Raw genomic sequence first — 25,963 nt, 5'->3', positions numbered from 1 at the left:
TCATCCTCCGATCCGCGCATGCAAATGAGGGGGAACAGCATTGAAATGATGGCAGGCAGCGATTCACAAGCAAAAACCCTGCAACACCGACTGGGCTGACTGATCACAAACAAGCGACTAATGGGGACCATTAGTCGTTCACTGCTTTCCGACTGCTATTTCCTGCTCTGCCTGCTTTCTACCCCGACTTTCCAGCTCTCTGCCCCCAACTCTCCTGCTCTCTCTGCCCCGACTCTCTACCGCCCTGCTCTGCCCCAAATCTGCTCTCCTGCTCCTTAAGCCCTGACATTCATAGAATTCCATGGCAGATAGAAATTGAAGAAGACATCCTTCCAATGTATCTTTAGAAGAATACAGTCTTAAAATTCAATCACAAAGAACTGCTACCATAAATGAAAAAAAGAAAAGTTAATTTAATAAGTTAATTGAGAGTGCTCCTTCAGAGTCCCCCGAATCTGCTCTCCTACTCCTTAAGCCCCGACTCGCTGCTTTTTTCTCTGCCCTGCCCTGAATCTCCTCTCCTGCCTCCCTGCTCTGCCCCGAATCTCCTGCGCGGCTCTCTGCCCTGGCCTTCCCCCGTAGTGCGAGCCCGTGGTTTGCACATGCGTCGGAATCGCTACAGAGCGAGCCCGGTGGTTGGCTGGGGGTGTGATTCCGATCGCCCTCATTTGTATGAGGGCAATTCGTGAATCAGCCCCCCGGACACTGATCGGATCAGATCCCTTTGTAAATCTAGCCCAAAGTCAGCAAGCTTGCCACATCACTGTGCTAACAATTAATGTGCTCCTAATTCACACATTAACTACTTAAAGTACTTTGTCAATTGAACAGTAAGGACTGATTGATATTAAACATGCAGATGACGGACAGCTATTTATACCTTGGACAGGGGAGAAAGGAAAATTGAGGGAAAATTTAGATTTATATTGTAATGAGGATTGGTTATGTAAGAATGGGATTGTTTTAGGACTGTACATTGATTAAAATTTTTAATCGCAAGATTAATCACAATTACAATTTTTAATCACAAGATTAATCATAAAGTGCCCCATCACATTTCACATTTACTCCTGTATAGTGCAATATAAACACAGTAGACATACATTCTCAAAACTGACACATTTTAATTGTTCCATAGAAAGGTGGTATTTCAAATCCCATTATACCCCACCCCCAGCCTCCGGTATTAAACTAAAAATAAAATCATTTATCTTACCTTTGTTGTCTGGTGATTTTATCTTTCTAATCATCTCATTCCGCTTTCTTGTGCACTGTCTATTCACTCTTTCTTTTTCTTTTTTCTCCTCTTTACCGTATTTTCACGTAGATAACGTGCACCCGGGTATAGCGTGCGGGAAACCGAAATATATGTACAAAAAATTTTGTATACCACGCACACCCGTATACTGTGCATGCTGCCCGACTCTCCCGTCACCGCCCGACTCTCCTTTCGCCCGCCCTGACTCTCCTCTAGAGACCCCGACTCTCCTTTCGCCCGCCCCGACTCTCCTCTCCCCCTTGAAGTCCTGTCCCCACCCTGAAAGCCTGATGCCCCCCCGACGTCCGATTCACCCCCCCGCAGGACCGCTTGCACCCGCACCCCGAAGGACCGCTCGCACGCACCCGCACCCCCACCCCAAAGGACCGATCGCACGCACTCCCACCCGCACCCCCACCCTGAAGGACCACTCGCACCCCCACAGCCTCCCGACCCCCCCCCCCCCCATCATGTAGAAGCTCCTACCGGAGTCCTGCTGCTTCCTCTTGGCGGTCCCAGCCCTTCTGTGAGCCCTGCGCCTGCGCTGCTTCTTCCGGCAGTCCCGCCCTTTCTCTGACGTCAAGCCCTCTTGCCCCGCCGACTCCCCGACACGATCGGGGCAAGAGGGAGCTCAAGCCCTCTTGCCCCAGCCAACCGCGGCACCCCCAACACGATCGGGGCAAGAGGGAGCTCAAGCCCTCTTGCCCCCCCCGACTCCCCGACACAATCGGGGCAAAAGGGAACCCAAGCCCTCTTGCCCCGCCGACTCCCCAACTCCCCGACAATATTGGGCCAGGAGGGAGCCCAAGCCCTCTAGGCTCTGGTGACCCCCCCTCCCCCGCTAGTTGTTCGGGCCAGGAGGGAGCCCAAGTCTTCCTGGCCCCGGCGACCCCCCCCCCCCCCCCCGCTAGTTGTTCTGGCCAGGAGGGAGCCCAAACCCTGTGCTGCTCCCTGTGACCCTGGGCAAGTCACTTAATCCATCATTGCACCAGGTATATTAGATAGACTGTGAGCCTGCTAGGACAGATAGGGAAAATGCTTGAGTACCTGATTTTAGACAGCTTAATATCCAATCCCAATAAAAATGTCAAATGGCAATTCTGTTCCTATTGTATGTTAAGTATGACGGCAGTTAAAGAATAGAATGGGAATGGTGGTTGAAGTGAATTGGGGTGGAGATGGAGGTGGGTATGGAGAGGGATAGGGATATGATGTATTAAGGAAAGGCATTTAAGATCTGGTGTTAAATGATCATAATAATTACAAGTCAAAGATCTTGATGCTTTTTTGGAGTGTGTTTCTGTTTCTCTCTATGCTTATTTTTATCTCTATTTTGTTTATTTTAATTATTATTTTAATTCTATCTTTAAATTATTTATTCATTACTTGTTGGAATATTTCATTTCTATCTCTATCTCTACCTCTGTCTTTTTATTTTTATTTTTCATACTGTTTCTTCAGGTACTTTAGTTAGATTGTGAGCCTTTGGGACAGTTAGGGAATTTCCAAGTACCTATCTTATTTATTTAGTTTTTATTTATTGTATCTTTAATGCATCATTTTTGTAAACCGCTTAGAAACCTCACGGTTATTAGCGGTATATAAGAATTAAATTAAATTAAATTAAGGCTCTTGTTCTTATACATCAGGTTTCAGTCATCTCTCCGTCCATGAGTTGATCCCTGGACCTCTTAATATGTCTGCATTTCCTGTTAAGGATAGCTTCTGATTGCTAGGATTACCATCCTGATCCAGATTTTCAGGACCTGTATTTTAATTGTCCCTATTGGTTTCCCTAAGAAAAATGATACTTCAAGTTCCTGGAGGCAGTGGTTCAAACCTCAAAATCTGGAGCTAGCTAGCAGCCCTGCTCACTAATAAACCTACAGTGCTCAGCAGTGAGATTTCACTGCATGTGGGTTTCATTTTCTCCCCAACATATCTGGACCCAGTTCTAAAACTTTTCAATGGAATCCACTGCCAGTTTTCAATCAGTTTAGTACTACTTTCTAGAGAGTAAACACAGCTCTGCGCTTGCCATCACTGACGCACTATCACTAGGTGTTTTTGACCCATTCTTCGGCATAGCCACAATTAATATGCATGAGATAAATTAGCATAAATAACTTCCATTCAGTGCAAATTTATCTCATGCATATTAATTGTGGCTATCCCGAAAACCAGACTGGTTAGGGGTGTCCTGAGGATTGGGTTGAGAATCCCTGCCTTAAACCAGAAATTCTCAACCCAGTCCTCAGAACAGCTCCAGTGGTCAGGTTTTCAGGATATCCAGAACGGAAAGGCATCTGATAAGACTGGCCTGCACAGCCACCAAGATAGACTGGCCTGCACAGTTTCTCTCTTCCTTCTGGAAATCCTGAAAAACCTGACTGGCTGTGGGCATCCAGAGCACTTAGGGCTAGATTCACTATGAAAACCGATCGTGTACCACACGCGATTCACTAAACAAAAATCTTGAACACCCACTGGGCTGGCCGATCAACAAGAAGCGACTGCTGGAGACCAGTTGCTCACGTTCTTTACGACTGTCCTGCCAGCCCTGAAGCCCTGAAATAAACCTGCTCTCTGCCTCCCCAGCTTTCTCTCTGGCTCCCCAGCTCTCCTGCTCTCTGCCGTGACCTGCTCTCTGCCTCCCCGACTCTCTCTCTGGCTCCCCAGCTCTCCTGCTCTCCGCCACAACCTGCTCTCTGCCTCCCCGACTCTCTCTCTGGCTCCCCAGCTCTCCGCCACAACCTGCTCTCTGCCTCCCCTGACTTTCTCTCTGGCTCCTCGGCTCTCCTGCTCTCCGCCACAACCTGCTCTCTGCCTCCTTCAACTCTCTCACTGGCTCCCCAGCTCTCTGCCACAACCTGCTCTCTCTCTGCCTCCCCCGAATCTCCTGTTCTCTGCTGCCCTTTCCTGCAGTGCAAGCCCGTGGTTTTAACCCGATTTAATTCAGTGACTGGCTGGGCCGGAACTTCCTCTCCGACATCAGAATTGACGTCGGGAAGGTTTGTGGGCCGGCATCTGGACCTTCTTTTACTTTAGTTGCGGCAGGCGGCGGCAGTGGCGGTGGACCAGGGGGGGGAGTGTTTGAAGTAGCGGTAGGCCAGGCGAGTAGGTAGCAGAAGCAGGGGCCGGTCCGGGGGAGACAGGCTTCGGCTTCGGCACTGGAAGGAGGGACGGGAAGCAATCACCTGTCCCATTGTCCCCACACACAGCTTTGGGACGCTATCTCTGAAAACGGGACATTTCAGCATCCCAAAGCTGTGCGTGGGGACAACGGGACAGGGGATCTAAAAACGGGACGGTCCCGTTCAAAACGGGACGTATGGTCACCTTAAGTTTGGCACACCTGATTTTAGTGCTTGCTATTGCTAGTGCAGAGAGAGACAGAGAAAGTGCACAAACCAATGTGATGAAAAACACACTTACAGCCTCAGGCATTCAACAAAAAAAAAAAAACCAACAACTGGTCTAAAGCTCCAGCAGATTGAAAAATACTTGAGATCCACTACAGACAGTACAATAACAACCATGACAATTTATATTATCAGCACTCTCTGTTCTGCCCTTTGAAGATGGAGGAGTGAAATGCCTTATCAACTGCAGCTGCAAGCTTTATCAAACCCATTGCTATTTGCCAGCAAACTCCTTCACACATTCCTTCAGTTGTTCCCACAATAAAGGTGGCCTGAGATGGAAAGAAAGGAGGGGTGGGGGAAGGGGACTTGCATACTGCTTTTTTGTGGTTACACATTCAAAGTGGTTTACATATACTTAGGACTAGGGCCAGGATTCACTAACCTCCAAACCTTGCAAGATCCGTTTCCGTTTGCATGACGCCTGATTCAGTAAAGGCCTGCATGCAAATGGGGACGATCATTAGCACGCCCCCTACCCACGGCCAGAGCGATCCTCCCTCATGCGCATCCTCCTGTCACTGCTGTCAGGGCTCAGCCCAGCCCTGATCTCTCTTGCCTGCTCCCGGACTCTCCTGCTCTCTGCTGCCATTCCCTGCGGTGCAAGCCTGTGGTTTTAAAGTGGGCCTGCAGCAAGGCCCTTGCCCCCCCCTCCCGGCACGGCCCACACCCCCCGGCACCAAAAAAGATGGGAGCAGGAAGGGTGCTCAGTCCCTCCTGCTCCTAGGCCAACCACCCCCCGGCCCATCCTTGGTTGGCCCAGGTGGTTGGGCCCGGCCCATCCACCCGGTACCTGTAAAATAGTTGGGAGCAGGAGGGGTGACCGGTCCCTCCTGCTCCTTGGGCAAGGCTACCCAACATCTTCGGGAGCAGGATGGGTGCCCGGACCCTTCTTCTGCTCCTACGCACCGCCAAAATTTTCCGGAGCAGGAGGAAAGTCCTCCTGCTCCTGCTCTTTGGCCAGCCTGCCGCCCAATAGTGGCCTTAGACAGGGACAGGAGCCGCCGATTCTCCTGGTGCCTGAAACCTTTTCATACACAAGCAGAGAGCAGGGCAATGGAGCAGCAGAGTCGGCAGAGACCTGTGCAACTGGTCCCAAGCAGTCGCTTCTATTCTTGATCGGCCAGCCCAATCGGTGTCCTAAATTTGTGTTGTGACTCGCGTCCCAGCCTACTTTGCATGCATTTCACCTCATTTGAATGCATGGATTCGAAGCGGATTGCAGGAGAGGTAAGTGAATAAGGCCGGAGGGAAATTTGCTCGTAAAGGGATCGCAAACTGATTGGTACACAATCGGTTTGCTTTGTGAATCTAGCCCTAAGCCCATGGATTGGATCCGATCCGTGAGCGATCCGATCCGTGGGCAGGGGGCTGATTCACGAAGCATCCTCATGCAAATGAGGAAGCTCGGAATCACGGCCTCAACCTACTGCAGGGATCGCTGAATAGCGATCCTGACACATGCACCGACCATCTGTAGATAAGATTTGCCGCTGCTGGGTCAGACCTGGAAAGTCGGGGCAGAGAAAGCAGGAGAGTCAGGGCTGAAACAGAGCGGCAATTAAGGCTGAAAGCAGGAAAGTAGGGGCAGAGAGCAGGAGATGCAGTCGGAAATGACATGAGCGACTGGACTCCAGCAGTCGCTTGTTTGTTGATCGGCCAACTCACTCAGTGTTCCAGTTTTTGGTTAGTGAATCGCTGCCTGCCTACTTTATATGCCATTTCCCCTCATTTGCATGCATCGGATTGGATGATGATCTGCTATGAGGTTAGTGAATCGGGATGATCTACTATGAGGGAAATCGGGTCGATAAGTGGTCGCAAAGTGGTCAGGACTTGATTGGTGGGCTTAGTGAATCCAGCCCTTATTTTGTACCTGGGCAATGGAGAATTAAGTGACTGGCCCAGGGTCACAAGAAGCAGCACTGGGATTTGATCCCATAATCTCAGGGTGCTCAGGCAGCAGTTCTGCCACTAGGCCACTCCTCACCTCCTAAAAGCTAAATCTTGGCCAGGAAATGATCTACTGTATTACAATGTCCCTTAACTAGTACTACTGCACCTCAGAAATTATGCACCATTTTCCTGTGACAAAACATTCTAAATTAGACAAAACTATATAAAACTAGATACTTTTATTTTTCACACAATAGATGGAAAAGAGCAGTAGGACTCTGTGAGAATGAACAACAGGACTTAGTAGGTTTAAGTGGATAGGGGGGAGGGTATTTGCAAATCTATAGTAAGAGACTGAGTAGGAATTGGCAGAAGACATGGACAGCGGTGTATTGCAGGTTTAAAACAGTCATATGCAGATATTTTTAGTGCATTGGTATCAAACATAGGTTTAGGGTTACCAGACATCTGGGATGGATGTTAAAAGTTTACTTAATTTGTAATCTTAATAGCTGATATTTAATTTGCAGTGTAGTTATTACAATGCTTTGTAATTCCTGGATGAATTAATTCAGCTCTTACTCTATGGAAGTTGTCCAAGAACTTACCAAGTATAGGTGGAATACAAATGTTAGCTTAACAAGACATAACAACAAGCCACTTACTCCATCTTCCTCAGGGACCCCTCCTCCCTAGCCTTTCCCATCAAAAACTCCTTCCTCTTCCATCAGGTGATTCCTTTCTTTACCAATCCTAACCTTCTCTCCCTCCTACCCCATTCCTCATCAAACTTCTCTCTTCTCCTTCCCCATTCTTATCAGGTCCCTATCAGGATCTTCCCAATAGGATCCCCTCCTTCTCCCTTGATCTCCCATTCCCTCTCAGATTCCCTTCCCTATTCCATGAGGCATCCCTGCACCCTCTATCTGATACCCCTGGCCTTTAACCTCCAACCTGTACATTCTTCTTCTTTAACAGGTCCCTCTCAAGCTATCTCCAAACTTCTTTCCCCCTTTCCATTATCCAGACATCACCTCCCTCTCCCCCGACACACACACACACCTCCTTTCCCATCAGGCACTTCATACTGTGCAGGCCGGCCCAAACTGCTTTCCCTTGACTGCTCTACACGTCTTCATTGCAGGGAGGCTAGGGGCTGGAGCAACCCTCCAGAATTACTACCTCCCTAGAGGTCAAAGAAGCCATTTGAGGGAGGCAGCAGCAACAAGCAGGTGCAAGTGGGCAGATAAGCCCACAAACATGGAAGAAGAGGAGACTGCTGTTCTGGGGTAGGGAGATCTACTGGGGGACTTCAATTCCAAGGGTGGATAGAAGAAGGAGTGAGCATCAGGCCTTGTCAGCATTCGGAGGTAGTAGAAGGGACAGAGAGATGGGGTCCTACAGTGCTTCAGATTCTGTCTGATGTTCAGACCAGTGCCCAGTTGACTTTGCCACATAAAGTTAGGACAGCCCTTTTTTTTCTATCCTGTCTTTATAAGGTTGCTCAGCTGGTTAGCAGACTGAAAATCTCTGCTAATCAGCTATGCTTCTGCACCGCCCTAACTCCACCCACAAATTAGCCGGTTTCAGCATGGGCCATTAGAGGGGATATTCAGTGGCATTGTTCATTTAAGTGCCACTATATCTCCAGTTAGCCCCAGACAAGCGATTTAAACAGCCAAAAAGCTTCTCCTGGCCATTTAAATTGCTCTGAATAATCAACCCTTTATTTTACTTATTAATCACATGTATTAATTGCCTACATTCCCAGAACCTCTATTTGCGTTAAGCCAGGCTTGTCCAAGTTCAGACCTTGAGGGCAGCAAACAGACCAGATTTTCAAAAACATAGAAACATAGAAAACTGAAGGCAATATTCAGACTGAGGTAGATGGCCTTGCTATCTCCTGCGGTCAGCGACAAATCTGGAAATTCAATGACAGGGCCGTATTCAGTGACCAGCATTGAATTTCCAGTCTATGTGCTGCCGTGTCTGACATAGCCGTTCAAGTCAATATTCATCAGCTTGCTGGCTAAGTCATTGCAACCAAAGATAAGACCTGCTAGACTTCAACGGTCAGAATGATGCTTACTTGGGCATATGCCAGTATGCTAATGACTTGTGCACATATGTAGCATCTAACTGTAGGTGCCCATGTTGCCAAATTACCCCATTTATATTTACCAGCTGGGCAGAATACTGATGTGAAATAAGCACCTAATAATACCCATTTTATAAAGACATTAAATCAAATTCTATCTAAAAACCTCTCATCCCTTAAGTAGACAATTCTGACATATGTGCAAGTCAAGAAATGATCACCTGAAACTCTTTTCCAGAGACAGAGCAGGATTTCTGGACACATTCTGGACAACATTTTCCAGGCATGACTGCTGGGCTTTCATCCTACGCATTCAAGAAAGAGAAATGATGTCTGAGAAAGAGAGAAGCAAGGACAGAGGGACTGGCATCATACAGGCAAGATAACCTTGCGGAGGATTAGTGCACTTTAAGTGCTGGCTAAGACCCCACACCTCCTAAGTCACCCTGCGCTCCATTCACTACTGTTGGGGAATCATCAGTGTGATGATACCACCTTGTAAGTTGTTGTTGTTATAATCACTGGCATAGGAAGGGGGTGGTCCACCCCAGGCGCAGTCTTTGAAAAAAGAGCAGGCACCTCTCCGACCCTCCTCCTTCCCAACCCCATCGTCACACAGGTGCACCCCTTCCCTTCCCTCGTACTTAATTAATTCTTCTTGCACGAGCAGCATTACGTACTTGCTGCCCACGGAGGTGTCGCCTCTCTCTGATGTCACTTCCGGGCCCCACATCTAGGAAGAGACATCAGAGCGATGGTCAACATGACACGGGCATCAAGTTCTTGCTGCTGCTCTCGCCTGGAAAATTAAAAAGGTATGGGGGAAGGGAGTTGGGCACGCGTGTGGTGGTGGAAGGAGCAGGGGTGGTGAAGAGGGCGGGGAGGGGCACCACTTACCCTCGCTACACAACTGACCATACCACCTACAAGTGATTGCTTGACTGCTATCCTGTGGTGAAAATACATGTTACACATACGCCGTAACCACACAAACCCTTACCCACTAAACAAGCACAAATGCATAAGCAGACAAAGCATTAACTAAATATTTGCCCCCCTCATTCTGTAAATTTACCACCTCAATATATGCACCATTTGAACCCTAAAGTTATAAAATACCATTACTTAAGAACAGGAGCGCACAGTCTTGAACATAAGTGCTAGCTGAGCGCTACACAGGTTTGGTTAAATATTCAGGGGCCCAGGGCAGCAATTGAGGAGTGGGCCTTAAAGCCTGCTTGCAGGAAGGCTTGAAGTCCATCATGGCATGGGTGCCCAGGGCAATTGCTGTGTTTGCCACCCTCTAACGCAAGCCCTAGTGCTCAACAGTATTCTGTAACTGACACATGCATTGTCCATTTTGCAAAATAAAGATTTAAAAAAAAAAAAAAAATTTTTTCAGCTGAACTTTCAGCATCGGTCAGTTGAATTCAGTGATATGAAAAAGGAATTATACCAGTATGCCATGATCTCTACCTTGATAAATTGAAGACTGAAGTGGCAGAGAAAACTACACTATTTTTTATTTAATTCTTTATTGATTTTCAAATTTTGACAGTGCAATACAACTATATTAAACATGAGCATTATACATAACGCACTTAAAATACACAAAATTAATACATTACCAGTCCTTTTCTCCCTCCCTTCCTCATATTACACTGCATATGCATATATTATTGCAATATTATAGATAAATACCTTTAGCAATCCCAAATACCTTCCCCTCCCCCCACCCCACCTGGATGTGTAAGGAATCTGTAAAAAGGAAGATACCTGATATTCATTGCAATTCAACATATGCAGTCAATGGGCTCCACACCTTATTGAATGTCATACTAGACCCCAAACACTCCGCATTCATTCTCTCATATTTATACGTGGAACAAATATTTGCCCACCAAAATGTGTAATTCAGTCTATTGGAACTCTTCCAGTTACGCGTAATCATCTGGATGGCTATTCGGGTCATAATCAAGAAGAGCTGGCTTTTATATCTATCTAATATGCAATACTGTCCACAAATTATGGCTTCGTAGGTTAGTTCATTTGAATAAGATAGATAGTTCTAAGTCTAATAGATGCTGGCATTGTCATATTGATATAGGGACCTTAGATCATCTGTTGTATTATTGTCCAATGATACTTAATTTCTGGAAGTCAATTTGGGGGCAAATAAATATTATTCTTGAGTCATCAATCCCGTTAACCTACGAAGCCATAATTTGTGGAAAACTACACTATTAATTTTTTTTTTTTTTCCAGTTGTAGCTCAAGGTCAAGTACATTCAGCTACAGTAAATATTTATCTGTCTGAGGCAAGGGGGGGTGTTAAATGATTTGCCCAAGGTCATAAAGAGCTGCAGTGGGATTTAAACTGAACGTTTCTGGGTCTCAGCCCACTGCTCTAACCATCAGTGTGCAACAAGTTTAACCATTTTTACCTTGTTCGCTGACTGTGAACGAGGTAACAGCCAATGACTTCAGCCAAAAGGTTTTCTCCCTTTCATGTTTGTTATTGCTCATAGATCTGCAGCAATGCAGGTTTGGGTACTTAGTTGAGACCCTTGAGTTTTTTTGCTTTTGGAGGAGACAAGTTTTGACTACTACCGGTAGTTCTTTTTGGCTAACTATCTGCTTTCTCGTATAATTATTTTTTGTTTTCTATAGCTTGTTATTGCTGGACTTACATAGAAAATATCCAGGAGGTGAATGAAATGAGTTTCCACTGCCTTCACCTCCCTGTGTGAGATCCTGTGCTTGGTCAATGCTGCTAGATCATTTGCTCCACCTCCAGGGATCTTCCTAAATAGGCTGCTGAGTGGTTGTGTGCAAATGTGCTTAACAGGAGCTCCCTATATCACTGTAAACCTGTGCTGGGACTCACAGTAAGGAGGTTTCTTGGGAAAAATGACAACACAATCTTTTTTTTAATTCTTGAATGTGAACTTTAATTGGGGTTTAATGAGCTGAAACCACAAGGTCAAAAGTGTTTCCTTCTCCACTTCAATAATAGCTTTTCACAGTATTATTCTGGAGCTATTGTAAAGGCTGGGGAAATTTCCCAGTGAATGATTTTCTTTAGCTGGGGCATGGGAGTAATAAGTTATGCCTGTATTTGTTACTTGCTTTGTTTATTGATTTTCAGTGTTTTACCTTCATCACTGCACTACCTGTTTTTACCCTGTGTTATGTGATTTTTTTTATTTTATTTCTGCTGCTTTCATTGTGTATGGTAGTGCTGCCTGGTTTGCCAATTCAAATCGATTCACCAATTCACTTTGGTGAATCAATTCGTTGTCCAAGAAAACCAGGCTCACTGATTCAGCGACCGACCAAGCACCCCACCCCCTGTGAGACCTGACATACCTCCGAGGCCTCCTAAAGCAGAAACGGCAGGGGTGGATGATCAGCAGCAGCATTGTTCTCAACAGGCTGCCAAGGCCTTCCCTTTGCCACGTCACTGATGTGGCAGACCGCAAGAAGCCTGTTCAGAGCAATGCCACTGCTGACTGTCCACTGTCACTGCCAGAGGTATGTCAGGTCTCACGGTGGGAGAGTCAGGTGGGTGCTGCTACACAGGGGGATGGGAGGGAGGGATTGAAAACTACTGCACAGGGGGATAGGAGTGGAGGAAAGATGCTGCATATGGAGGGAAAGAGGAAGAATTGTTGGGGTGGAGGAGAGGAAGAGAGAGTAGAGGTAGAAAGGGGTGAGAGGAAGAAATCCTGCATATGGTGGAGGGGAAGGGGTCATGCATGGAAAAGAGAGAGGGAGAAATGTTGGACAAAGGGTGGAAGGCAGGAAGAGATGGTACATGAAGAGAGATAAAGAAATGTTGCACATCATAATGGAGGGGAGGAAGGGAAAGATGCTGCATGGAGGAGAATAGAGAGGTTTGACCCAGGGCACAAGACAGGGAGGGAGAGAGAAAGAGAGATGGTAGACAGTGGGAAAGAAACAAATTTGGATATGGCAGTGGAAGGTAGAAAAAATAATTTTATTTTCTATTTTGTGATTATAATATGTCAGATTTGAAATGTGTATCTTAACAGAGCTGGTAGTGAGCTTGAGCTAGGACCTAACAGAGAGAGGTAAAGTCTTTTTTTTTTAATTATTATTTTGTTTACACCACAGCACCGGCGTGGAGTTGGAGAGGTTTCAAAATAAGCCCGCCAGGACATTTGAAGAAAAAAAACTCCCAAAAACGCCTGACTGGGCAGGAAAAGCAAATCAAATCGAAAACATTTTCCCTGAATTGGGCAGTACTAGGATAATAAGGATGGAAATCCTTATTATTACTGACACAGCCAAGAGGTTTCAAATGATATCTACCCTCAATGGGATTGTATTCATTTTTTTAAATCCATTGTATGTGAGAGCACTGATGGGTTGCATTTGACTAAATTGCCTGGAGACTACTAACTAGAGGCCCCCTTAATAAAAGGTACTTTCTCCTCTACCTTGTTTTTGGTCTTTTTGCCTATTAGTATCTACTTAATTAGCCATGGGTATTACTACCCTGTCCCTGTTTGATTGTTATTGGAGTTTCACAGATAGATTTTGACTTGTGTTTAGTTTGCCAAAATATTAATAAATATTATTTTTATTATGGCAAAAAGGTACTTGGAGTTCATGTCCTCACCTCAGAAGTTTTTCATTTCTCCTATTAAAATTAAGTGACTTACATATTAAACTGTATTTTGTAATCTCAGAGGTCTTTCATCCCCCAACAAAAAGAAGAGTGCTTCTGTTTCTCAAGAAAGGAAAAGCCCAGACCCCTTCTCCAAGAAAAGGACAAGCTCTCCCCACTGCATAAGGGGGGAAGCGATGACAGATGGGCCGAAGCCATTGCGCAAGTGGAGAGGGGGGGAGGTGGAAGAGGGGGGAAGAGACAAGGAAGGGATAGAGAACAGGGAGAAGGCGGAACAAATTAGGGACGGAAACCAATCGGGAGCAGGGAGAGGGAGCCCTGGGCAAGCAGTACTGGAGTCAGAGCTAGCAGATCGGCCCCGGCTAAGAGGAAACACATTGTTACGTTTGTTGACAGCGAAAGTGGCAGCATATAGCATTGCAGAAGCAGGTGATGTGAACAGTCCAAGAGGCATGTCTCACTGCTTAGACGGCAGGGAGGCCGTGCGGTATTGACTTCAACAGCCAATATGTGAATGGACCCATCTTTGAATGGGATGGGGGAGATGCGGAGGATGCTTGAATATGCCTGGCCAGATATGCTGTTTAATCTATATTAAATGAGTAAAATACAGTTATAGGAGTGGTGTGCAATTGTGGCCAAATGTTCATTATTAATGGCTTTGAAATGTTGGTATTTGCTGTTTGTTAACGAAGTTTGTAACTGACATTTATGGCTGCAGTAGTTAATAAATCCTCCCCACTCTCTAAAACAACCTAACACCACAAGAACCACCTCATCTCTATGAACCAAGTTGACTACTCCCTAACTATTCTATAATTCCTCTGGAAATGACCAGATAGATCCTTTTTGTAATCCACCTTGATTCGCAAGATAACGGCGGAATAGAACTCACTAATGTAATGTAATGTAACAATTGTCAAAGAATACTTGGTCAGTGTTATGTCTGCAAAGAAGTCTGGGAAGCAAAGATTGTCGAGTGCCAGATTTATTCATTTAATGAACTTGGAACACAAAAAACTAGATACAACTTAGATGGGACAGACATTTTTACATTACATTACATTAGTGATTTCTATTCCGCTTGTGCCTTGCGGTTCTAAGCGGATTACAAGTTAGAGGACTGGACATTTCCAGTAGCATTGCAGTACATGTAATCAAGAGTGTGTCCAGTTACAATTGTTAGTCTGGACTTTTCCAGGAGAAATTGATAGCAGGTAGTAGATAGTGATAGGTTGTTTAGACGAATAGAGATAATACTGTCCGGATTCAGGGTGTTGCTGGTGGTGGTGATGGAGGTGGTCGTGAGAGCATTTTCTAATACTTTTGTGAGGTTATGATGATGGGAAGTGTTTTTTGAAGAGATGAGTTTTGATTTCTTTTCGGAATACTTTAATGTCTATAGATTTGGTCAGTAGATTGGTGATGGTAGTATCGATCTTTGCTGCCTGTGTCGCTAAAAGGCTGTCGTATAGTTTCTTTCGTCGTGTTCCTTTGAGAGGGGGGTGAATGAATAGGCTCTTAGTTCTCCTTAGTCTGTGTGAGAGGTTACGGTGTAGTCTGTTGTTTAGGTAGCTGAAACGTGAGAGATTTTGTTTTCACTCATAAGGCCTTACCTCTAGCAGTTTGAGAGTCGTTAGGCCACTGGGAGTAATTTCTTCTGACATTCTAAGTGATTTATGCTGGGTAGCATTTATGGGCTTGCGTTTACAGCCAGTGTACCTTCCATGCATATCTGCAGAACCATATTGCTAGTTTTGCAAACTCTTTCTATATTTTGGGATTGGGTGGAACTCATTTCGAGATCCGAGTAAAGATACATCTTCTTCGAGACTCTTTTGAGTTATGATTGTAATCAAGAACTCTTTAGTAATAATAATAATAATAATAATAGCAGGACCGTGAAGTTCTATGTGGTTTACAATGATTAAAAATGCTACAAATTGAGTGGAGTTAACAAAGTTAAAAGCTAGTGATTAACATTTCTAGGGATCAGTTATTGTGGAATAAGATTGTGCAGGTTAGTTGCCTAAATACTTCCGGAACAGATATATTTTTAGGCTTTTTCTAAATTCCCCATAAGTAGTAGGCCTAAGCAATTGTTCTAGATCTTTACCCCATAATTCTGCTTGATGTGAGAAAAGATGATGATGATGTCTTTTAAATTTACATCCTGTAACCGGAGGGGAAACAAAATTCAAGTGTGAGCTTGATCTCATTTCGACTCATAGACCTTGCGATAGTTAGAGCTTACATAACCCTTCAGGTGGGAACTATACCTATTACTCAACACAATTTGAGTAGAGCAGAACGAGTACAAGTAGATCGATTTTTTCACTCCGTCAAAAATTACAAAGACTAGGGCACACTCAATGAAGTTACAGGGAAATACTTTTAAAACCAATAGGAGGAAATATTCTTTCACTCAGAGAATGGTTAAGCTCTGGAACGCGTTGGCAGAGGTTGTGATAAGAGTGAATAGCATAGCTGGTTTTAAGAAAGGTTTGGACAAATTTCTGGAGGGAAAAGTCCATAGTCTGTTATTGAGAAAGACATGGGGAAGCCACTGCTTGCCCTGGATCGGTGGCATGGAATGATACTACTATTTGGGTTTTGGCCAGGTACTAGTAACCTGGATTGGCCACCTTGGACTTGGATGGACCATTGGTCTGAACCAGTAAGGCTATTCTTATGTTCTATAAACAAACAGATTTCTTCCTGTGCTCCCTGGATCTGATGTCAAACCTTGAATCTAGTGGCATCATAAACTGTGCTATTATATCTGATCACCAGCCCATTTTGATTAAGGGCTCCTTTTACAAAGTGATGGTCGAGGTTTCTACCGCGGGCCTTCAATGTAAACACTCCAACATTTGTAGGAATTCTATGAGCACTGGACCATTTACCTCACCAGTCTGCTGTAGAAACCTCTACCACAGCATTGTAAAAGCCAACTTAATCTTGCTCTTCCAGCTAGTTCAGGTTCACAGACACTTAAATTGTCAATAAGTAAGGCTGCAAAGATTTAGGACTAGATTTAGTAAATGAAAACGACAAAATGGTGCCAGAAAAAATGGATGAGAAGCGCTGTTCTATAAACAGTGCTCAGATTTGCATTCCATTTACAAAATAGCTCTTAGAGCCGATTTCTGGTCCAAACTTTGGTCACAAGGATTTTATACCAACTAAAACCTGGAGTAAATCCTGGTGTATAAGTTAGGCATGGATCCCCAAAATTCTAGAACACTGCACGCATCTTGTGAGAACGCCCATGACCCATTCATGCTACTTCCATGGCCATTTCCCCTTCTGGGTTGTGCGCTACGAATTTTGTATGTTATAGAATAGTATGCAAAGAGATGTGCATGCAAATCCCAATTGAGGTCAATTAAGAACAATAATTGAAAACGTTCAAGTGGAGGGGCAAAATAAAAAAAAACGTCTAAGTCCCCTTTTGGCCTAAGTCCCTAAACGTTCAACCCAGAAGCAGGGAAAGTGTCCATAACCAAAACATATGTCCATGTTTTGATTATGGCCTTCCTCTGCCTAAACGCCCAATCTCCACTACGTCTAAAAGTACCCCCACAGCACATCTACACTTTTTAACCATAATGAAAAAAAAACACGCATAAGCCAAAAACATCCAACAGAAGGGCTTTTAGGCGAAGGAGGCGGGTCGCGGCAGTTCGGGTAGAAGAGTGATGGCATCACGGTAGGGGAGATGAGGCATCTCTCCTGCCGCGATGGTTAGGTTGCCGGGCAGCTGAACTGATGGCGCCAGCGGCCGTCAGCTCAGCGGCCCGTTTTTCGGCACTTAGACCTGGTTTTCTTTCGTCTAAGTGAAAAAGGTCTAAGTGCTGACTAAACTGTATTGGTTATACCTGTTGTACGGCTAGGTGTAGGTCGGCCCACCTCCCGCCCACTGCCCGCCATTTCCCTTCCTCTAAACACACCTCTTTTCTCTCTGTGCGTTTAGAGGCAGGGGAAAGGCCTAAGTTGGTTTTAGATACGTCTAAAAACCAGCTTTGGTTATGGGTACTTGGACGATCAGGCTTTTTGATCGTCCAAGTAGCCATTTAGGACACTTTTTAGAAGTTGGGTTTTTTTTTATTATTACCCCCTTAGTGTTTTACTACTTAGGATCTGGCTAGGTACTTGGGACTTGGATTGGCCACTGTTGGAAACAGGATACTGGGCTTGATGGACCTTCAGTCTGTCCCTGTAAGGTAATTCTTATGTTCTTAGAACCATGGTGGCATATAAAGGCCACATGGTCCATCCAGTCTGCCCACCCGCAGTAACCATCTCTTCCTCTCGAGATCCCACATGCCTATCCCATGCCTTCTTGAATCCAGACACAGTTTCTGTCTCCACCACTTCTTCCGGGAGACTGTTCCACGCATCTAGCACCATCTATTAAGATGTGCGTGCAAAACTTGGCGCATATTTTTAGCACCATTAGAATTTGGGGGTTAATGCATAAGATCTTGGAAGATTTTCAGGCAGCTTATTCAGGGCAGGTCTGTTCCCTAGTCTTGCTTTGGGAAGCCATTAAACCCCCCCCCCCCCTTTATCAAGCTGCGCTAGAGTTCTTTTAGTGTGGGTCGGCAAGTTAAGTGCCACAACACTCATAGGAATTCTATTAATTACCCTGCACGCTTGCACAAAAGACCTCTCGCGCAGCTTGATAAAAGGGGCCCTAAGGTAGCTGTCAACGGCCAAGCAAAGTCACAGACCCATTTGGACTTAGAAAGAAATCTTATGCAAATGAATCATCAACATAAAGGTACTTGTTCTAAGAGAGTCTGTAAAGAGTTATGTGGTACCAGAGAGAGAGAGACTAAAGGAATTGAAAAATTCTTTCTATATGCTAAGCAATATTATTACAAATATGGTAATAAGGCAGTGAAACTATTGGCTAGGCTAAAGAGGAGAAAGAGAATAATGACAAGACACATGGCGTGAGGGAAGCTTCATGTGTCCTAGTTACAGCTTCAGAGCAAATTGTAAACTGGAGGAGTAGCCTATTGGTTAGTGCAGTGGCCTGAGAACCTGGGTTTGATTCCCAAAACTCACTCAAGGCACGCTAACCTGGTTCAGCCAAGTAATTCTAAATAATATATTAACTAAAACAGAGAGAAAATGCAACCTATAAGACGACCCAAATTTTGTCTTGCATTTTAAAAAATCCCAATCTCATTTATTGGAGGACACTCAAAAACTCTTCCCCCACCCCCACTTTTATCAAGCTACACTAGAGATTTTTAGCGTGGGTCGGTGAGGTAAGTGTTCACAGGAATTCTATGAGAGTTGGAGCATTTGTATGCCAGTTCATGCTAAAAATCTCTAGCACAGCTTGATAAAAAAGGGCCCTCTATTTGTTGTGCAAGTGAAAAAATTGCTTCTGACTTTTCATTAGTCATAGCTCTATCCTGAAAAATAGAAATCCACAATAATTTATTTTGACAGGAGTTGCCATACAACAAATAACACTTAATTGGAAAAGTTGGAATAGAGTGAACTTTAGTTTTTGGTGGAATTCAGTATGCCATATTTATAAAATGGAAAGAACATTAGCCATTCAAAAAGGGAACTTTAATAAATTTCAGGATGTGTGGAGGCCATTATCAGATTATTGTAAAGAATGAGTATATATTTTTCTTCCTTGATTAGTACAAATGGAAATTGGGCGGGGGGAGGCGGGTATTTATTATCGGAAAATGTTTTTATGAAATATAAAGGGATGGGAGGGAAGGGGATAAATTTAATTTGATAAAATTAATTGTAGAATTTCAATGTTAATACCAATGTTGATGTACTTGATGTAAGTTATAAAATGAATAAAGAATTATATTTAAAAAATGGTATTATAAACACCTTGAACAAAACATGTTTTTTCACAGACACTTACTTAAACCATTCTCTCGGAGTGAGCACAAATGGCGCCCACTATGTCAGATGCTCAGCTTTTAAAAAGAGGCTCTGACATGATACATCATATATGCAAATACACAAGGAATCTTCAAAATGATTGAAGAAAACAATGATGAGGACTTAAAGGCATTACTCCCCTGAGGAAGCCAGCGATGTACTGTGTGCAAACGGTGGCAGTCCCCTTCAGGAATTTAAGTGCCATGATGTTCTGCTCTCTGATATAGAATATATATATTTCCAGATAGTATCTCGTTAAAAAAAAATAAAATTAAAATTCACTTAAAAAGTAAAAAAAAGAAGCAATTAATTTTTTGTTTGTGCAACAAATAGAGAGTTTTGGATTGCAGACCAATGAATGAGTTTGGGACATTTTTGTAACAGTTTTTATTAGTTTTTCAACAACTATAATATTATACAATCAAACAAAAGCAAACCAATAAGATGCCATCCACGTTGTTCCTTCACAGTGATCCATAGATACAAAACAGATAAGTACTCAAAATTTGGGTCTTCTTATAGGTTGCTGAGGTCTCCTTTTCTCTTGATTTTAGTCAATTATTCTGAATTACTGGACTGAACCAGGTTAGTATGCCTTGAGTGAGTTTTGAAAGTACAGTCAAACCTTGGTTTGCGAGTAACGCGGTTTGCGAGTGTTTTACAAGACAAGTAAAACACTTGAGCAAACTTTAATTTGCAAACCAAGCATTGATTCAATCAACAAGCTACCTGGCCTGCCGGAAAGGGAGGTGGGTGTCTGTGGGCCGGCTCTGTGGGTCTCCTTCTGCTTCTGAGAGGCGTGCAATTGTATAATCTCTCTCCTTGCAACAGCCAAACAAACTTTTATAACTTTGAAGTGGGAATTGGATAACTCCATCAGTTGCCATTCCAAAAGCTTCTCCACTTTCTCTCTCCTAGTCAAACTTGACTTTTCCCAGCCGAGGACACACACCTGACTGTGCTCCTGCTGCAGCTTTTCCTCTGCGGTGTCGTGCTCTGATAGTGCAAGTCGGGCGCTTACTCTTGTTCGGGTGCGAGAGGGGGGAGGAATCTTCGTCGATTAAGAAGTCATAGCAGGAGGGGAGAGGGTGAAGCCACAGCAGACCCGGCTTGGGATGGCCACGGACCACAGATGCCAGGATGCGCCGCCAGTGGAGAACGGCTCAGTGCTGCCTGCCCCCAAGCCCCGCCTCCCCCTCCGCTGCCCACGCGCCCCTGCTCGATTATGACGGCCGCGTGCTGTGGCGCCTGCTCATGCTCCTGGATGCTGGCGCTCATTGACTTCACCCAGTTTGGACATTTTTTGCTTGACTTCCTGGAGAGACAATGACAGCTACCTTCGGCACCATGAGGGAGGTGAGGAAGAAAAAGGGAGGGATGGGGGAAGCGAAGAGAGAAAGATGATTGGAAAATAAGAAAAGGGAAAGATTGTCTGTGGTAATGGAAAGAAAGGGGAGAAGAGGGAGAAATGCTGAAACAGGGAGTGGGAGAAGTGTTGGACCACAAAAAAGACATAGGCCTGTTTTGGGGATCAGGAACGAATCAAGCGAGTTTCCCTTACTTTCTATGGGGAAACTCGCTTTGATATACGAGCACTTTGGTTTACGAGCATGCTTCTGGAACGAATTATGCTCGTAAACCAAGGTTCCACCGTATATATTTTGGCATAATCATCATTGTGTGTTGGGGAAGAACTGGGTTTGAATCCCAAAGAAGCTCCCTGGGACTCTGGGCGAGTCACTTAACCCTTCATTGTATGTAATAAGTAAATTGCTTTGATTGTAATCACAGAAAGGCAGTATATGAAGTTCCAGCACAGAGCTGGGTTAAGGAGCTTTGCAGTATTTTCACAGTTAGTGTGAGGTAAATAGGTCATTGAGTGCTTTTTGTATAGGGGAGGAACGGGCACAGAGTGGGTGTGGAAGGCATTTGGCAGTTAATACAATGCACTTACATTACATTAGTGATTTTTATTACAGAAGAGGATTTCTGGACATGTCCAGAGGTGTTACAGAGTAGAGCAGGTTGCTTCAGAGGATTGAAATGTTTCTTACAGTGTTAGTCTTCATGGATTTCTTGAATAGCAGGGTTTTTATTTCTTTTCTGAAAGTTTTGTAGTCTGGGGTCGTGATTAGTAGATTGGAGAGTTGATAGTCTAGTTTTGCTGCCTGTGTGGCTAGAAGGCCATCGTACAGTTTTTTTTCTGTTTGATGTCTCTGATTGGGGGGTATGTGAATGGTGTCTGGGTTCTCTTGTGTCGGTTGTGGTAGTTTGGATTAGGCAGTTGTTTAAGTAGGCTGGACTGTCACCATTTATGGATTTAAATAATAGACAGTAGAATTTAAATAATATTCTTGCTTGAATTGGGAGTCAGTGGGAGTCGAGGTATGCCTCGGTGATGTAGTCGTGTTTTCTTAGTGAATAGATTAGTCTCAGGGCTGTGTTTGTAGTTGTTTTATCATTGTTGCGGGGCAGGGGAGATAGAGAATGTTGCAGTAGTCGAGGAGACCTAGGACGAGGGACTGGACCATGAGCTGGAATTGTTTTCTGTTATAGAATTTTTGAACTTGCCTTAGATTTCTCATTACCGCAAATGATTTCTGTATTGTTTTGTTGATTTGTGGTTGCATGGTGCAGCATCTGTCTATCATCATTCCCAGAAGTTTTAGAGTAGGTTTAACGGAGTATGTGATTGAGTTTATTACTAGGTTTATTATGGTTGGGGTTTTATTTTTTTCAAGAAGTATGAATTTTGTTTTGTCTGGGTTCAGTTTAAGTTTGTGGTCTTTCATCCATGTTGCCACTGTTTCTAGAGTTCTGTGTAGTGTGTCTGTAATGGTGGGCGTTGGCTGATCAAAAGAAAGGAGAATGGTGATGTCGTCTGCATAGCTATAGAAGGTTAAGCCTATTTTGTCTAGGCAGGTGCCAAGGGATGCAATGTAGAGATTGAAGAGTGTTGGGGATAATGGCGAGCCTTGGGGTACGCCACAGGAATTGGACCATGGTTCTGATTTTTCTTTGTTTATCTTTACTCTGTAGGTCCTGGTTTGTAGGAATCCTTGAAACTATGTGTATATTTTGCCTGTGATTCCTATTGTATCTAGTATTTGTAGCAGGATGTCGTGGTTACCAGATCAAATGCTGCGGTGAGATCTAGTTGTATAATCACAACTCCAGTCACGGTACATGGGCTTGTCGTGCCACTGGGGCTTGCACGCATCTGAGAAGATGAAAGCTACACCATCAGTAGGTTTACTACCAGCAGGGCCTCCCAAGGCAGACAGGTTACGGCGGAGATGTCAGAATAATAATGTATCAGCAGTGTTGGAGGCGGTGGATCATGTTTGATGCGACAACATTAAATTTATACTGCGCAGAAGAAAGGCCTGGCAATCTACTTCTGTATTCTGCCACGAAAACTTGATAAGAACATAACATAAGAACATAAGAATTGCCGCTGCTCGGTCAGACCAGTGGTCCATCGTGCCCAGCAGTCCGCTCACGCAGCAGCCCTCTGGTCAAAGACCAGCACTCTAATCGAGACTAGCCCTACCAGCGTCCGTTCTTGTTCAGCAGAAACTTGTCTAACTTTGTCTTGAATCTCTGGAGGGTGTTTTCCCCTATGACAGCCTCCGGAAGAGCGTTCCAGCTTTCTACCACTCTCTGGGTGAAGAAGAACTTCCTTACATTCGTACGGAATCTATCCCCTTTCAATTTTAGAGAATGCCCTCTCATTCTTCCTACCTTGGAGAGGATGAACAATCTGTCCTTATCTACTAAGTCTATCCCCTTCAGTACCTTGAATGTTTCGATCATGTCCCCTCTCAATCTCCTCTGTTTGAGGGAGAAGAGGCCCAGTTTCTTTATACTTTCGCTGTACGGCAGCTCCTCCAACCCCTTAACCATCTTAGTCGCTCTTCTCTGGACCCTTACGAGTAGTACCGTGTCCTTCTTCATGTACGGCGACCAGTGCTGGGCACAGTACTCCAGGTAGGGTGCACCATGGCCCGGTACAGCGGCATGATAACCTTCTCTGGTCTGTTCGTGATCCCCTTCTTTATCATTCCTAGCATTCTGTTTGCCCTTTTTGCTGCCGCCGCACATTGCGTGGACAGCTTTATCGACTTGTCGATCAGAACTCCCAAGTCCCTTTCCTGGGAGGTCTCTCCAAGTACCGCCCCGGACATCCTGTGTTCATCAAGTCGCTAGGACTCCAACACGAGTCGATGGCACCTAACCCCTCACTAATGCCTGACAGAGTTAACATGGGACCACTTACTGACAAATTCTATATAGTCCACCTAAGTTAAGTACTTATATCGGTGCACCTAGCTAATGTAGGAACCTAACTTAATTGGTTAATAAGCTTAATCAGCGACAATAACTGGAACTTAACCCCACATAAGAACTGCCATAGTGGGACAGACCGAAGGTCCATCAAGCCCATTATCTTGTTTCCAACAGTGGCCAACCCAAGTCTCCAGTACCTAGTTAGATCCCAAGTAGTAAACAAATTTTATGCTCCTTACCCTAGGAGTAAGTAGTGGATGTCACCAAGCCATCTCAATAACACCCTATGGGCATCTCTTTTAGGAAATTATTCGAACCTTTTTTTAAACCCTGCTAAGCTAACTGATTTTTGAGTGTTTCGGAGGTGATTGCAGCAGCGGAGAAGTATTTCAGTGACCAGACATCAGAGTGTAGTGTGGCGATACACCTCATAATTGCCATTATTTGGATTTAATTGGAAAGGCGCCTAATTCAAAAAACATGATTCTATAAAAAGTAGGTGCCTAGTCCAAAGTGCCTATCTTAAAGTGGGCATGGTTACGGGTGGATCATGATCGTGTTTTTGAGTCAGGCGCCTCTTTTTTAACCATGCGCCTAATTTAGATGCAGGTATTTAGGCATAGAAAAACCCGGCAAAAATACAGTGTGCCTAAAGTTAGGATGGTTTGCGACACCTAACACCACTTAGACGGCATAGTGCACCTAACTTTTATACAATCAGGCTCAGTGCCTTACTTGTCTGCGCCAATATTTTAGGCAACTTATATAGAATCAGGCCCTTCCTGCCTCCTAAACAGCCAATATTAACTGCTTCCACATTAATCAAGAACACATGGAGTGGAGGAACAGTCTAACAGTTAGTGCAATGGCCTGAGGACTAGAAGAACTAGGTTCAGTTCCCACTGCTGTTCTGTGCGACTCTGGGTAAATCAGTTAGACCTCCACTCGTTGCAGTTTTCTGGGTCTTGCCGCACCTGGTCAGGTAGAACTGACGTTTTAGCTATCATTCTGTGACTTTCCTCAGGATATGCTGTGAAGTCTGCAGTTGGTCTTTATCTATAATAGGTCCTCAGACCCGATTGGTTAGAGCTTGTAATGAAGCAGGAAAGTCCATTGGTCACCAATTTGAATTTTTGTGGGAAAATCCGTTGGTCCCAAATTTGAATTTTGGTGGGAAAATCAGTTGGTCTCTTTCTCCCGTAGAAAGGAAAATTCTCTGGCGAGTTTAAAGATGTTCTCCCCGTAAAACTGGGTTATATGCTCTCTTAGGCTTCTGCGGCTGGCATCAAGCTTGTTGCAGTTTTCCAGGTATCGCCAGGCCTGGTCAGGTAGAACTGACCCAGAAAACTGCAACAAGCATGATGCCAGCCGTGGAAGCCTAAGAGAGCATATAACGCAGCTAATACCAGGCCTAAATGCTTGCAGCTAAGGTGCCGACGCATTGGTCGGTGCATAACTTTTAGGAATGTAATGTAATGTAATTTATTTCTTATATACCGCTACATCCATTAGGTTCTAAGCGGTTTGAAGAAAATATACATTAAGATTATAAATGAGAAGTAAGAAGGTACTTAAAAAATTCCCTTACTGTCCCGAAGGCTCACAATCTAACTAAAGTACCTGGAAATTAATAAAGAAGAGAAAATAAAGATGGTTGAAAAAAGAAAAATTCTATGTGAACTTATAGGATGGAAATTAAACTGACAGTGAAGAACTGTATGAAAAATACATATGGACTGCAGTTAGAGAGGGTAGGTTACAATCTATTTATGGAATGCCCAACTCCGCCCCTGACCATGCCCCCTTTCAGATTCTCACACTGTACATGGCACCTAACACTTTGGGCTAGATTCACTAAGCCCACCAATCAAGTTCTGACCATTTAGCAACCCCTTTGCAACCCGATTTCCCTTCGACCCGACATTCAAATGTAGGCAGGCAGCGATTCACAAAAAAAAAAAAAAAAAAAGCAACACTGACTGAGCTGGCCGATCAGCAAACAAGCGACTGCTGGGGACCAGTCGTTCAGTGGTTTCCGACTGCATATCCTGCTCTCTGCCCCGAATTTCCTGCTCTCTGTCCCGAAGCTGCAATTCTCATGTGCCCTGCTCTGCCCTGAATCTCCTGCTCTCTGCTCCGAAGCCACAATTCTCTTGTGTCGTGCTCTGCTCTGAGTCTCCTGCTCTCTGCTCCGAAGCCGTGATTCTCCTGCGCCCTGCTCTGCCCCGAATCTCCTGCCTGATTCTCCCTGACTCTCCTGCCCTTCCCTGCTGTGCAAGCCCATGGTTTTAACCCACAGGTTTAAAGCAGGTTAAAACCACAGGCTTGCAAAAAAAGTTTAAAAAAGTAAAATTTAGCTCTGTCGGGCATGGAGGGTCAGCGCATGCGCAGACCATCTACAGATGGTCTGC

The 25,963-nt window shown here is 44.6% G+C and overlaps 1 protein-coding gene across 6 annotated transcripts in view; it reads right to left on the bottom strand.

The window, feature by feature from the left end:
* FRAS1 (Fraser extracellular matrix complex subunit 1) overlaps positions 1 to 25,963 on the bottom strand; it is a 741,777-nt gene that overhangs the window by 450,337 nt on the left and 265,477 nt on the right. For all 6 annotated transcript variants that reach the window (XM_033963431.1, XM_033963422.1, XM_033963441.1 and 3 more), the window contains one exon: positions 8,899 to 8,982. In XM_033963431.1, coding sequence (XP_033819322.1) covers positions 8,899 to 8,982 — 84 coding nt within the window. The remainder of the gene's footprint in view (positions 1 to 8,898; positions 8,983 to 25,963) is intronic.

This window comes from Geotrypetes seraphini, chromosome 1, assembly GCF_902459505.1.
Source record: "Geotrypetes seraphini chromosome 1, aGeoSer1.1, whole genome shotgun sequence".
Classification (NCBI taxonomy): domain Eukaryota; kingdom Metazoa; phylum Chordata; class Amphibia; order Gymnophiona; family Dermophiidae; genus Geotrypetes; species Geotrypetes seraphini.
Note: the sequence above shows the minus strand (reverse complement) of the source record. Positions and strands in the feature narration are given on the sequence as shown.